The sequence below is a fragment of the Rhinolophus sinicus genome, chromosome 14 (assembly GCF_057876585.1).
Source record: "Rhinolophus sinicus isolate RSI-liver-muscle chromosome 14, RSI-T2T, whole genome shotgun sequence".
Lineage (NCBI taxonomy): Eukaryota > Metazoa > Chordata > Mammalia > Chiroptera > Rhinolophidae > Rhinolophus > Rhinolophus sinicus.
In genome coordinates, this window is record NC_142514.1 from 63,742,634 (window position 1) to 63,758,877 (window position 16,244).

Below are 16,244 nucleotides of genomic sequence, written 5' to 3' on the forward strand. Positions count from 1 at the left end.
ATCCTACATTAATATAAGAATGTTACTTCTATAATTATAATCCTCTAAAAATTAAAAATTTACCACATAACAGTGCTAGTTTTAAAAAGTAGTTAAAAACCAAACAAGTTTATAATTTTGACAACTAAGAAGCCCCTCCATATTCTAAAATTCTACTGGAAGATATCAGCAAATCTTATCTAGAATGAACTCTAGTCAATCAAGAACAACTGAATATTGAATATCATAAATCTAACTGAATAATTTTCAAAACTGTAAAGACATTTTCTTTCCTGTATTGTTTCTATATAATAATTCCTTAGAACTTCAAAAGCTAAATTAGGGCCTTTCCTCGCAATTTCAACATATTCAACAGACAACACAGAGATATAAATAAGTTTGCTTATGATTTTAAGTTTTCATAAAGAGTAAAACATTGAAACGTTTTTGAATTTTTCTCCACACAAAAATAGCTTTATTTTTTTCTGAATGTCAAAATTATCCAGGTTTACAAAAAAGTTTTAAAAAGATACAAAGAAGTACAAGTAAATAACAGCCTAAATTGTACTACCAAGAGATTAACCCTTTTAAATATTGTGGTGAAAATAATACTAAAAGTCGTTTAATATGAAATTAATATTTAACTATTAAAAATAATACCAGCCAACATTTATTGAGCTAGGCAAAATACGAAAAATTAATTTAATAGTATGCACAGGCCCTCGCTTAATTCTCATAATAACCCTATTAGTTAAGACACCACTAGCACCACATTCTCCAAATAAGGAACCCCATGCACAGAGCTGTCTACTTTGTCTGAAACAGCACAGCTGGTAAGTAGCAGAACCAGGGTTCAAACCAAGGCAGAGGCCTTCAGAGCTGATGCTCTTCACTACTAGACTTTCAACCTCTCCATCCTCCTAAACATTTTTCTGTCCACATATTTTATACATATATATTATATACATATATATTATATATATAATAAATATATACATTAAATAGATTTTTAAATACTTTCTCAGGTTTTAAGAAGTTGAAGTGTTCTAGTTAACCTTAAATTTTCAATACCCCAGTTTAAAAAAAATATACAGACTAATCAATTTTATTTTTAAATTTGAACCTGTTTCTAGTAAGTTTTCAAACTAATAAAGCAAATTAAAATATCATCTAAAACCTAATATTATATAAATATAAATTCTTCCGTTAAAGAAACAATCAAGTATTATTCCAATTATTTAAAATTTAAATTAACTTTTCATACTTGATCTAACTATTCCTTATAAAAAAAATCCCTAATAATCCTAATATAAAAGGCTAGTCTATGTAATACTAAAAATGAGACAAAAGTATTTATTCATTTTAAAAATCAATAAACTAAATGACCTTTCTTTAAAGTATTAATATACCATTCTCCCTCCATCCCTCTTTCTGTGTCCTAATGACAAAGAAGTGGTTTCTTTATAGAGAAAGGACTATTTTAAGTATGCCTGCTGGGCTTTTCTGGTACGCAACTAATAAGAAATGGAGTGTTTGATAAACTAGACAAAGCATTCCCTTGTACTGTAAATTGTAGTATGATTCTCCTGGTTTACTGGTCTGAAACTTTCTATAGTAATTGGAGTCCTGCTTTAGTCTACATTCTATTTTGTCATGGCATAAAAAAGCTACCCAGTATATTATATTGCTCTAGGTTTCATTAAGTTATTAAGGAGTTAATCCAACATTCTTGACTTTTTTTATCCATTGTGCATTAAATATTTCCTCTTGAAGTCCTGAACTAATTATTAAAATGAAATACTATGTATGTTAGCAATTGCTACTGCAGACAAGACTGTATTTATTAAAACAAAAATGCTTTGTTTTTATAAAATCCAAAAGTGGAAATATCACTAAATTTAACAATCACTTTAAAATTAAACCACAAGTATATGTACTAATCAAATCACAGACTAACAATAAGGAGGAAGAACAAAATGAAAACATTTAAATATAAATTTATGAACCCGGCTAGAATCAAGTGAAACTGGAATATTCCTTCAGCACCTAGATTAGTAACTAGCACACAGCAGAAACTCAATGTTTATTGAATAAATGAATTAACCAACCAACCAATTGTCAGTTGCCTATAAATTGGTAAAACTTTTAGGAAATACAATATAGGAATTACCTATTATTGTTATCAGCCGTAAAGACCCAGTAATGATACTAGTAATTGATCCTAATGAAGCAAAAGATCGTGATGAAAATCTCTGCAATAGTAGTGGAAACAATCTGTTGACACCCAACATCAGGGAACCAGTGACATAGATTAGGGAACATCTACCCAATTAAATACTATAACGATTGGGGGGTAAATAATGTTAAAAAAACAGTAACAATGTTAAACATGTACAATATAAGATGAGAACACGAAGTAAAAATAACAGAAACCAAAAATAGTCCACTATGATTGCAACTATATAAAAAAACACATAGACATCTAGAAGTTAATAAGCAAAAAACAAATCATAATTGGGGTAAGATAATTTAAAAATTGTCATTCATATTCAGATACATCAGCTTTCCTATTCCTTGATAAAAATTTATTTTGAAATTCAACCATTCTCTTTGCCTACTTTTCAACAGCTTTCTGTCAATATTGCTCAAGAAAACAGGTCACTTTAGGTAACTTTTCTTATCAAACTAAAACAAAAAAGATGGCATATAAATTAACTATCTAAATATTTCCTTTGGTCAATTTGGGATTGTGCCTATTATATTTTAATATTATGTTAAAGGGAAGAAAGACACTAAGAAAGGAGATAAATGGCAGTTCTACTGTACTTTTTACAATGTCTGTCAGCCTTTCCAGGCTCACAATTTGCCACAAACAGAAAAAAATAATATTTAAAGACAATAACTTAAGTTAAAGTGTATAACACTTTACAGACACTGACTTTCTAACTTTGCTCTCATCCTTATGCCCTGTTGCCTTTTGTGCCCCATTCCACACCCATCACTATTTGCCACCCAAGGAGGGAGGGAGTGAGGTAGTCAGTCCTACACCACCTCCCCATCAGCACTGGTTGGGGGGCACTCTCAGGATGTCCTGCAGAGAGACTCCCCAACACTTCAGAGAGAGCCTCAAGCACAGATGCAGATACTGATGGTTAGAAGAAGCAGGCTGCCCCCGTTAAATAAGTAATAAAACCCAAGTGATATGGACGAGTTACTGACCGCATCTGCTACACCTCACATCTTTGAATATTCTGTACCATTTGAAATCTTATAAATTAAAATGATGATATAAAACAGAATTGCTTTCTAGTTAACATTTGATAGTTGCAACTAAATATGCCTTATGCTCTGTTTCCTGGGTAGTGTAGCTGTCACTAAATTTGAAAAGAAGCACATCAGAAAATCAAAGGCAATCAAGGAAGTATCAAACCATTAGGTTAAACTATATAAAATATTGGGTTTTTTTGCAGATCAAAAATGGTTGAATATCAGCGATTTCATATGGTTCAATCTAATATGTATCAAACTTCAATTATTTCCTTTCTGGATTCCATATCCATTGTAGAACCTATCTGCAAGGTCTTTACGTCTACCTCTTATTTCCTTTTCTCTTCTCCCCTTCCTTTGTTCACGGGGAAATATAGGCATAAAAGTGCAAACTAATGACTACTGGTACTCTGAAAATACAAATTTCCAGCTGTGGCCATGCTAGGTATGGATGGATGAATGAATGAATGACTGCATGAATGAAGCAAAATAAGATTTAAATAAAGAATATAGCTTTCTCTTCTACTCCCCATGATTCCATTCTTTCCACTAAAAGAATAATTACTGTCTCAAAAGATCGACACACTAAAAGCACATCAGATTACAAAACCAAGTCTGATCAAAATAATCCACCACCATGTATATAAAAATATTTATAAACCTTTTTGAGTTTATTGTCATGAAAATGCATTCACTTAGCAAGGAAAAGTACATGGCCACAATAGACATCTATATTTAGTTTCAGCTACTGCCAAAGAATTGAAAAAATGGAAGAAGAAAGAAAAGGCAGATGTATGATCATCCTTACCTGTAAAAGGAGATTTCAACATGGGACTGTCCTCCACCATTATACCTTCTTGTGTCTTGTGTCCAACCTTTTGCTTATACTGTTGCACCAACTCTGTGGAATGGATAGAATCTACAGGATTCATTTCATTTGACTGTGTGCTGTGAACATTGCCTGTGTGCTCAGAAGAGCACAGCAAGCCTTCAGGACGCTGCTCGGCTTTCATTAGGTCACTACTAGATAATACTCTCAAACTGACCGCAGGAAACTTCAGAGCAGCAGAGTTTGCCTCACCGAAACTCAAAGAATTTGATATACCAAAGTCATCCTCCTCAGGAATGGGGTTGTACCATATTTCCCCTTCATCATCTGCATCATTTTCCTCATTAAAGTCTAAAGAACAGTTTCTTGATAATGAAGACTCGGTAGCATTACACACCACACACGTACAATATTCTTCAGATGGTTTAAGAGGTTGTGATAGCTGATGTTTAGGCAGAGAAACGGGTGAGATGGATAAATGACTTACATCTTGGCATTTCTTATTTTCTTCTTCCAAATTAAAAGATCTCAGAGTACTCTGATACAGCCAATTGCGTTTCTTTGACACGGTGATACTGTTCAGTGGCTTATGACCTCTGAACCCAATATTACCCTTCAGATTTTCAAGTTCTCTTCTCTTCACTGTAGAACCATAAACATTTTCAAATAAATCTGTTTTAAAGAAAAAAAGAAGGTAGAATATAATACCTGGTATACCAAGAAAGACATGTCCCTTGAGGCTATTTAAATACTATTTTTTAAAAGATAAAAAGAAAAAAAAGTAATATTAACCACATTCAGAAACTAAAACTGAACAAGAAAATTTAGAATTTTTTACCTAAAAATCATATCTATTATTTAGAAATCAGACTGCGAGTAATCAGTATCATAAGAATTCTAAGAAAAAGGATAGACAAACTCTGAGACTGCCTTTATAAACATGACAGTACTAACAAAACTTTACCTTAAGGAAAACATAATTTATAAAAAGCTTACGTAGAATGGTTTGTACACAGTATGCCTTTAATTAATATTTGAATAATTTTCAACTCACTACAAGGACGAAAAGTCTTAAAAAAAAACACACCAAAAGTAATATTCCTATTTTTATGAAGATTAACTTGGAATAAATCTTTCAAAATTAAGTGAGCATTACTCATTAGTAAATGCCTTACTGATAATTAAGATTTCAACATTTGTTTTCTAACCATACAATGCAGCATCTTATGCAGAGTATAAATTATAACTACCTAGGCCAAAATAAAAATAAAAATCCCTTAAGAAGGCCCCAGATTAGAACCAAGTATACTGTCTCACAGTAAGCACAACACAGCTATTATTATTGGCCTGGCACAAACTTAAGCAGCAGGAAAAAACAAAAAAGTCCCCGCCCTAGGAATTCATAGTCCAATGGGGAACATCAAATACCTAGATATATGTACATGTTAACATGATGTGATAAGACTCTAGAAGTGTATATATAACATTAATTCCATATAAAGAAGAAAAATTGTTGCACTTCCAAAGAGGTGCACAAAGCAGGCTTCACTGACAATCAATACGTTAAATATATATCCATCATAATAAGAATTCACTGTACACAATTAAAACAAAACCATAGATCTAAAAATTTTAAATCATGCCAGGTTTGTAAATTATGCAATTATGTTCTTATGCTAATTTGAATGTATATATGTTGATTCATCTTAGTATTATTGCAAGTAAAATATAATAGTCTAATAACAGACACTGATAAAAACACACTAAACTACGTGAAGCTTAATAACAACCAAAAAAGATTAGGTTTGTGTATAATGAAGGTGTTACGTAACCTCCCTTCTACTGAAAAAATCCTTTAAAAATGTGGATTTGTCATTTTTGAATCGTAAAGGTTACCCAACGAAACAGGTTAATAATAAACAAATAAATAAATAATTTAAAACCGTAAACAAATTGGGTTTCAAGTTCAATTAGTTCCAGAGGCATGAACAGACTAGGAATTAGAAGGGAACAAACCTCCCATGAATAACTTACTACACCAGACATTTATTTACTCAACCCATTTATTGAGTGCCTATTATGTGCCAAGTACAAGAGATAAAGCAGTAAGAAAGTCCTTAACCTCATTTAACTTTCACAACGATCTTATGACATAGGTATGATTGTTTCCATGAGCCTCACAAAATATATGAGGAATATGGTCAAGGTGCTAGCCCTAGAATGCAAATGTAAGCCTGTCTAACCCTAAAACCCATGCTTTCAGTCTCCCTGACACTACGCTACCCGCTGAAAGTAGGGAAGTAGGCAACCCTCCCTCAGCATGGTGATAATATCAACCCAGAGCCTTATAGGGTGGCTGGAAAGATTAGGTGAGATAATGTTAGAAAACTATATAGTACTATTCAAAAAAGTCAACCAACCTGCCCAAGATCAGCTAGTTGGTAAATGGAAGAGGCACCACTCACAACAAACTCCCCTGATTGCCAAGTTTGTAGTAGTACACCTGGGCTACTAGGAAGGGATAGCCACCTCCAACTTCCAGAATTTAATATGCAAACATGTAACAGACATTCAGTAAATAACTTGAATTGGTTTAGTTTAATTTAAATCACAAAAACCTGAAGATTCAAGACTCTTTCTTTGGTTCTGTCTCCCTTACACTTAAAATTCAGAACTGAAAATTAACACATACTCAAGAACCACTGGGGCTTCTGGGTTTTCAGTGACTATATCCTTATGCTGACTGCACTACAATATAGATCTATTTCACATTTAAGCCTAAATCCCATATTATTTAATAGCATTTCAGACCTTCACAGAATATTTTATATGTAGTTCTGACACAATCATAAAATTGAAGCACAAAGTATAAAGTTATACTCGTCTAACTCAGAATAGCCATGAGCTACATCTCACTTTACGTTTTTCTCAGATGTCTCTAAAAACATGCAAAATTTTATATCGTTTGACACATTATTTTGAGTCCTATTGGAGTTTTTGACATACACTATAAACACGCTGCTACTTGTACTACATTCCAAGGAACTGCAATGAGAAAAATAAAGCTACTAGCATCCCATATTTAAGCAAACTTGATACTTCTACTGATATAAGCATTTAATGAATGTGTAATATTAAAAGGAATAATTACACCGTGAGACACAATTATTTTTCATGAAACCATAAGCTATAAAACTTGAAACTAAATAGTCTGATTGTTATTGCTGAATAATTCACAATATGTGATGCTGAAGTTTAAATTTAGATAAATAGGTATTTATAAATAATTTAAACCATTTCATTTGTATCTCAGTTAGTTAAATGGATGCATATGAATGTATATTACACAGAAAGGAAAAAGTATTTGCAATCTTCCCTTCACTCCCTTTTTATGCTAAAATTAATGTTAAACCTATTGGCATAAACTTAAAAGTTACCTTTAGCTTCAGAACACATATATATGTTAAAAAATATAAAGCACAAGTAAAAACTATAAAAATGTATGCAAAGTTACAAGGCAAAAAAGTTTTTATTCTCTTGCAAATACACGTTATGTTATAATTGAATTTTAATTAAAGTCATTTTACTTTAAATACCTATAAGAGAATGCAGAAGTGGCAATTAAAATTTTCTACTCAGAAAAATATCTACATAGTGGTGAACTACTCAAGCCAATTTTGTGTTCTTAACTATTATTTCATAATAAATCTAGACGACTTACTATGACTGAACTAGTACCACAGCTCAAAATCATCAGCAAATTTTTTGAGAAATTATGTATTTCAATCCGCATTGAAAATCTACAATATTTACAGATATCTTTTCATCATTTTAAAATTTCTACTACAGAAACAAACTCTGTTGCTTTTTCTTACTTCTCTTTATTAAAAAATCCTAAGTAAAAGTATTCTTATGAACATCGAATTCAAGTTCAAATAAAAATAAGCAGCACTGCTTATAGACTCAAGTCAGGCAGCCAGAAGAAATTACTAGAATAAACTTAAGCCTTAGCCTTAGGAGTGTGTGTGAGTGTGTGTGTGTGTGTGTGTGTGTGTGTGTGTGTGTACACATTTTTTTCCCGATAAATCTAAATGGGAAAGTGGTACAATGAAAAGGAGAGAAATGCTTTTTCTATCTTTCATTTTTCCTCCCTTGTGACTAACAATAAAAAAACCCCTACAAAACAGGTTGTGTGTGTGTTAGCTTTGGGGACAGGAAAGTAAAGAAAACATCAAGACTGCTTTCAGTTCCACAAAAGTAATGAGGGGGAGCAAGAAAAAAGCACAAAGAAAAGATGAGTAGACTTCACAGCGCCCCTCACAGGGTCCACTCCAGCTCAGTTCCCGGTGCTCCTCATGGCAGTGCTCCTCAACCTCTGATCATTTCACTCTCCATCCAGAATTCTAATGATCTGGGGCAAGGCAGTATTCTCACAAAGCCTGCTTGCCTTTCTCTTGATAACAGCTAAGCAGCAGGCATGGTACCAATGGATTATCTCTTTTCATCCTCACAGCAACCTGAGGACTGAGGCTCTGCAGGGTTGGGTAACTTGTCCAGGGTCAAAGCCTGACGTGGTGGATCTGCTCAGAAACCCAGAATCTCGATTCTGTTAGACATTATACTATACCCTTTCTTGCAGATTCCAAAATCTATTTAATTGATGCAAGATGAGACCAACATGGAGGAAATTGCTTAAAGTTGTCATATATAAGTAGTAAGTATAAATTCATGCATACAAAACTAAAGCAGAAAGAGCTCAAGTGCTTTTCCGTAATACGGATTAGTATCAAGTATCGGAATAAAGTATAATGCTTTTTCACAACTTTAACAAATGTATCAAGATAGGTGATTAGGGGGACAGATAATTCTAGAAGCTTACTACTTAAAGTGTGTACCAAATGGCAACATCCTTACTGGGAGTTTGTTAAAATGCAGAATCTCAGGTGTCCCACCCCCACTGTGGGGACAGAGCCCCAGAGAGGAGTTTACAGGCTCTCGGCCTCACGTGAAGGGTGCTGGCTCGGGTGGTGAATGGCCGCTGGCTGTGGCTGATTGGCCTTCGGCTGTGGCCGGTTAGCCGATTGGCCGCTGGTATAACTGCTGCGGCTACGAAGGATTGCCGAGGAGCCGAGCAGAGCCGAGGAGAGCGGAAGAGGAGAGCCGAGAGAGAGGAACAGAGTCGAGAGAGTGGAGGAGAGTCGTCGGTCGGTCGGTTGGCAGAAAGGGGACGGCAGGTCACCCGTCCAGTGGGCCCAGCCTCCAGTGAGACCATAGTGGTATGACTCCCCTACCTATGGCTCCGTGGGTGTTCCTTTTCGGCCTCACCATATCCTGCGTTCTTGTGTGGGAAGCGGGAGCAGAGACCCCGCAGGCCGCCCCACACGACAAATGGCGCAGCGAGCAGGGTCCCCAGCACGACAAATGGCGCAGCGAGCAGGGTCTCCCGCACGACACCCACACATATTAAACCTGTATTTTAACAAGATTTTCAGGCAATTCATACAAACTTTAAACTTGAAGAGCCCTATAAGAACTCTATAACTGTGAACCACACACACATGGAATGGCAAATATCCTTAGTGATTCTCAAAATATAAACACCACTTAGCAATGTAGGACTTTGAAATCAATACATGACTTTCTGCTGAATTTGTAATTCTCAGAGTTTTCCTACCCGCAGCATCTCCAATATTCTGTGGCACAATTCCCCCCTCCCTTCCAGCCCTGCAAAAAAAAAAAAAAAAAACACAAGAAAACAAAAAAATGGACTTGCTTCTAGGGCCACAATGGCAGAATTTCTCACAGAGGGATTTAAAGCTAGAAGATAGTAAAAAATTATATGTTTATAGTTACTAATCTTGAAAGGGCTAATGCATAAAATAGTTTATTGGAAAAAATTCATAAAGAGAATATATCTCATATAGGTAAGAAATTAGAGATATTACCATAAATATTTGAGAGAAAAAGAATAGATGGAAATTTGCATTAAAAGTGTCAGCTTAAAAAAAAAAGTGTCAACTTCACTTTAAGATATAATGCACAAAATCATATCAGCTAATTAATACTATTTTAAAAGAACTGTCTAAAGATATTAGACAAAATATTAACAAGTCATATGTCCTAAATTTTTTCTTTCACAGATCATGGAACAAGAAAAGTAGAGTCAAATCCAAATTATTTTCTAAAGCAGTAAAATAACAAAATAGCTCACACTGGTGCTTTTAAATTTATTTCTGAGTACTATATGCTAATTAAAACTTATTTATAAAGATTTATAATGAAGTATAGTTGGCAAATAGATTAAAATTCCTTCTTAATCTTAAGGCTTGCAGAAACTTGACAATATTTACTATGTGTAATCACTTTAGATTTCTTAAATAATCATCTCAATTAGGAACAAATTGGCCAATCTGTGAACACTACATAACCAACTGCATCAAAACATTGGCATTATTATACTATCAAAAGTTTTAGTGGTTCCAAGTAAGAGCCAGAAATTAAAATAGAAAATCATTTTGCCTACCATTTGTCATATGGTCTAAAGAATTTCCAAAATACCTATATAGGTTAGAGATCTCTACCCCATTATGTTGTTATTCTGTTATAAATTCTAACTATAACTTTATTTTTAAAGAAAATATACTCATAAATAATACTATATAGAAAAACGGGTTTAAACCTTTTAGGCTATTTATCTGAACTGCCCAATTAATTTTTTAGAAAACATGATTTAAAAGTAGAATCCAAGTAACATCATTTGAACTAAGTAAACATTTAAAGGCAAAGGTTTAAAATGTATACAGCAGTTGATTTTTAAAAAGTCTTAAAATCTATTCTAGAATTCCATCTTCTTTACAACTTTGAGGAAGTTACACCTTTAAACCTTGTTGAAATTCCATACATGTCCTCAATCCAAGCAATTTAACAGAATTAATTGAATCAAACCTCTAAACAACTTTAGAGTCTCTTTGACCTTATATAAATAGGGATTTTAGAGTCATAAAGACCTGAATTTGAATCCATATACTAGTATATACAAACCATATACTAGTTTGAGAGACCTTGGGCAAACTACTTAATCTCTGTTTCTTTGATTGTTGTTAAATGAGTTGTCATACCTGGGGGGGGGGGGGGGGGGATGATATAGATTATATGCAAACAACATAAAGTATCCAAAATGGGTTTAATACCTTCAACTAACCTTCATGAAAAAGTTACCAAAAAAAAATAATGAACGCTCCAAATCTATACTAGATATAACATTGCACAAATTATTTTTATCTTTCCTAAAAGATGAAATGATGATTTGAAAGGAAATAACATCTGAGAAAGTTGTTTAAACCAGATTGTTTGTGCTTAGATTTCTTGTAAAATATCTAAAATATCATCACATAGTAATTCTAATATTTCATTTCAATTTTTTAATAGTTTCATTTAGTTTCTTGATGAAAAAAAATCAATGAATTCATTCTTAAACATTACTACATTCATTATTGCTCTTAAAATCCTTGAGTGTTTACACTACAACTGAAAGCATTAAAAGCCATCAAATGGTAAATATTTAACCTTTGCAACAAAGGATTAAAAAAATACTTGAAGTTTTATACAGACTTTTGTGATAGCTGAAATTTAACTGTGTTAAAAGAGTTAACTGAACCAAAATCAGAGGAGGTAAAGCTGTAATGGCAATAAAATGTAATAAATGATTACAAATACTTTACTCCTGGAAATGCATATTTTAATTTGAACTTAGTATAAAGTACACCTCTCTTGACAAAAATATTACATTCTACTATCCTTTTACTCAAGTGAAATGGAATAAATTTGAGGGAAATTTTTGACAGGTGTGGATTAGAGGTTTATAGATTCAATAAAACTTTTCAAGTTTGTATACATTTTAAATGAATCATTTGATTTGTTCTCATTGTGCGATTAGTAGCTTTCTGAACTCTGTTTCTCCCGACCGGTTTGTGTTTATTGGTTAAACAAAGTTAATGTGTATAAACCAAGTCCTGTAGGAGTTGTCATTTTTACCAGAGAAACTGCCAAGTACTGTGAACTTTTTACATTTCAGCATTTAATATTTTTTGAAATCATTACTGATAATACGTCATTATGTTAACTAAAAGTCTTTATATTTAGGAGTGTAATTTAAAAGATCATGGTTTTGGCTCAGTCTGAAGGTATCATACTTCTTTCAGAAGAGAAGATTTGCTATTTACAACATAATTAAGAGATTTCTAGTATTGATAACCTAAACTTTCAGTGGAAATAAAAAAACACACATACAAAATAGGCAGCAAAATCCTATTATAAGGACAAGTATACTCAAGGAAAATGACTGTAAGTGTCTACACTTTCTTATTTTGATTAAAATACTAGTGCCCTTGTTTTTCCACAATAAAAAGATTACCTGCTTTGTTGGTTTTTTGTGTGCGAACGTTAGGGGAGGGAAAGGTGGAGAGAAGTAGGTGAAATCCTACCTGACTAAAGAGAAATTTTACTATGGTAGTTTGTTTGGTTTAGTTTGGTTTTGGTTTTTGGTTGTATGTGTCTGTGTGTGTGCACACGCGCCTGGGAGAGGAGGGGAAAGAACGGTGTAATGAGTAAAATGACAGCTATGAAGCCCGTTGGATCCAATTCAAATGCACAAACTCCACAAAAGTCTATGCTTTGCCTAGAGCTACAAAGAATAAAAATGAAGGAAGCACCGCCCAACGCTAAACCTACTAAAAGTCTGTAGTGAACTTAACCTTTACTCACTGTTGTGCTTAGGTGTAGGCACAAAGGTTCGCAGAGAAGAAAAAAAGCAAAACCCCCAAATTCCTCATGCCACTGTCTTAAAAAAGAACAGAAAGCAAAAGGAATGAATGCATTTTACTAAGTAACCTCGAAATCGCATTAAGCTGCCACTTACATGACACTTTGGCACTGGCACGTACCTGTACCTGTCTGCGAAAACATACCTTATTCTTCCTCTTAAGACAGAAGCCCAGTTAATAAACATTAAGGCTCGAGGTGTTAGCATTTTGATTGCAAAGTATTCTACCTGTCAGCGCAATTCTTTCGTCTGGAGGCACCGAGAGGACTTGGCTTTCACGCATTTTCAACCCGCCCAAATTTGGAGAGGTGGCCTGCGCTCCCGTGACTTTGGGGGATGTCCCACCGGAGCGACCCTTCATTCCCAGGGACAGCAGGCGTCCTTTGTACATCCACTTCTGCAGCTTCTTGACTGTCACCGCGGGCGGCCTGAGAAAGGGGAGCCCCTCCTGGCCTTCTTTGCCGCTGCAGATCACAGGGGGCCCCGCAGGATCTCTGAAAGCGCTTCCCGGGGAGCGGCTGGGGTCCTTGGAAGCGGGAGTCTGGAGGCCGGAGGGTGCCGCGGCCGGGACGCTGCCTCGGCTCCAGCCGTCCATCCCTCCTCCACGTGGCGGGGGTTCGTCCAGGTCCCCGCGCGCACTGCACCTGATCCAGCTGTCGCTCGGCCACCGCTGCAAGGGAGGCGGCTTGGCACTCACTCGGAGGCTCTCGAGGCTTCTGCTGCAGGACAGCCGCATCCGAGGAGTCCGCAGGCGGCCTCCCCCCGACTCCCTCGGAGGCGACCGGGGCGGGGACACCTGCTGCCAAGGGCGGCCCCCGCCTCCCCGCTCCCAGTCTCCGGGGCAGGCTCCGCAGTCCGCAGAGCTGCAGGGGGAAGTAGGCTGGCTCAGAGCCCCGGCTCCCTCAGGGCAGCCGCGATCCGCCCAGCCCCGCCGCGCGCCGGAGTCAGGGGGCAGGTCGTGCATGGCCTGGATCAGCAGATAATAGGCCTCTCGCAACTGGGTCTGCAGCCTGCCTGTCTCCAGGCGGCCGCCCTCCGCCCCCGGGGAGGAGCCCGCCGCCGGGGGAGGCGGGGGCCACCGCTCCGCCTCCGCCCCCTCAGGCTCCAGCGCGCACTGGGAGCCGCCGGGCAGGTTCTCGTAGTAGTCCGCGACGTCCTCGTCGTCGTCTTCCTCTCCGCTGCCCTCGGAGTCCCGCGAGGCGTGCACAGGGGCGCGAGTGAGCCGGTGGCTCCGAGCAGCGGCCTCCTTCCCGCCTCGCAGCTGAGGCCCGAGCGCCCCCGACTGCTCCGGACGCCCTCCGGGGATCCGCGCCTCGGGACCCCACGCCTGAGGCGACGGCGGGGCCGGCTCCAGGCTCAGCGGGGCTCCGTCCGCGTGCTCGCGGGGAGGGGCGCCCAGAGCACCCCGGGTGTCCCCCTCGCCAGTGGAGGAGGCCGCCCGGAGCCCGAGTCCTCCGGCAGCACGGGGACCTGGCCTCCCCCGGAGCCTGGACAGCGTCCTCCTCAGGGGGTCCGCCATCCCCTGCACCTCAGGAACCGGGCTCGCCCCCGCCGCGGGGAGCGATCGGAGCCCCGCTCGGGAGAAAGCGGTGCTCGCGGAGGCGGCGGCGGCACCCCATGACCAGCCGCGGGCCCTCGCGGGCTCCTCACATACTTGGCATAACTCTGCCGCGGGAAGGGGTGGGGGAGGGCGGCGGCGCCGCAGAGCGCATGCCCCGAAGCCCCCGGCTGCGACGGGGCGCGCGGGCTGCGGGCTGCGGGCTGCGTCCCCCGCCGCGCGTGAGGCGAGGGGCAGACGGAGGGGCTGGCGGGGAGGTGGGTGACAGTGAGCTGAAGGAGACGGAGGGAGGGAAGCGAGGCGAGCGCACAGCGCGTGCGGCTGCGGTGAGAGTAGAGGCAGGAGGAAGAACTAGCGGGAAGGTGAGTCTGGGCTGGAGGCTGCAAAGTTTTAGTTAGGGAGACGGCAAGGGAAAGTGCCCTCCTGGCTGCCACGCACCACTTTCACCACCCATCACCACCATTGCACGAGGTGTGTCTAGTATAGCAAGCCCTAGCTTGAGGGAAAACAAAGATTGCTTTGATGGACAAAGTATGTGTGCAGGTGTATCTCATTTAGTACCATGTGCTCTAGAAACGTTCCGAATCATTTTAGTTGCACAATGAGCTAGCTGTTCAAAGGAAATTTGCAGCGATTCCTTTTCAATTAAGAAGAATCCTTGTGTCCAACAACAACAAAAATCAACACTGATGTCTCGCTTTAAAGTTCTTTTTTCTTTTTTTTTTTCAGTCAGTGCATGCTAACAAAATTAATTCTGACAGCAACCAAAACTTGTAAAACGGAGCCCAAATATAGTCCCCCCTCCATCACCCAAATAGCCCTTCATTTTTATTACAACTGGGCTGAGGAACCGTTGGATTGAAATTGAGAAACAATGTTTTTTTTTTAAATACCAACTAAAACTAAAGTACCTCGTGCTGTAATCAAGTGTTGCCATTATCCCTGATTTGTTACATTTTTTAGTGTTTACATTTGAGAAACGGCCTTTGTATAGCTCGTGAATGTACTCCTAACTCCTAGCACAGTACTTACACATAGTAAATACTCAGGAAATATTTGTTGAGTAACAATAAGAGAATTTAGCTCTAACTTACCCTCCCTTTCCAGCTATATTTCTCTGTGTAAATTCTTTTTCTTTCCCCACCAGTCAAATGCTCCAGTCTCTAAATGTGCTTTGATCTATACTACTTTTGTTAATATGGTCTCTGCCTCCTGGAATAATTTTACCTGCATCTCTATTTGCAGAAATCTTACCCTTTAAGACTCCACCCAACTGCCTTCTCTGTGAATTCACCTCAGATTGCCCAGATGGACATGATCTTCCATTCTTCCAAACCCCAATAGTACTTTATTCATACCCACACATAGTATGTTTGTTGTTCTTTGTTTTCTACAAAACATGCCCTATCTCCCCTACAAGAAAATGCATAAACTCCTTAAGAGCAGAAACTATTTATAATTTACTTTTGTATTCTCCACAGAGTATAAGTATAGTATCTTATATACTGGACATGATGAAAAAACATTTTTTAATTAATGTCAACTTGAAAGGAAACAAATGGCTTTAATTTCCAGTCGACTGCCTAACTCTCCACTAGACCATACTGTTGTTTAGTGTTGTTTTAAAATTCTTTCAGTGATGCGTAAGAATACAGTTTGCTCAATTATCTTAATTCTCATCTAGGAAAACACCATGAAATGTTACACTATAATTTGCGTCCATTACTATTTATAGTTATACACTATTTTTATTCCATGGAACCAAGGCTATTTGATGAACAGTCAAATCA

At 37.9% G+C, this 16,244-nt stretch overlaps 1 protein-coding gene across 2 annotated transcripts in view; it reads right to left on the bottom strand.

The window, feature by feature from the left end:
* Positions 1-14,571, bottom strand: part of SYDE2 (synapse defective Rho GTPase homolog 2) — a 36,072-nt gene extending 21,501 nt beyond the window's left edge. The window contains exons 1-2 of one of the 2 annotated variants that reach the window (XM_019710206.3): positions 13,125-14,570; positions 4,055-4,747 (exon numbers count right to left, since the gene is read on the bottom strand). In XM_019710206.3, the coding sequence (XP_019565765.3) occupies positions 4,055-4,747; positions 13,125-14,415 (1,984 nt within the window). In that variant the 5' untranslated portion in view covers positions 14,416-14,570. Of the gene's footprint in view, positions 1-4,054; positions 4,748-13,124 lie in introns of both variants that reach the window. The other variant, XM_019710207.3, reaches the window with a different exon arrangement.
* Between the last annotated feature and the right edge of the window lie 1,673 nt (positions 14,572-16,244).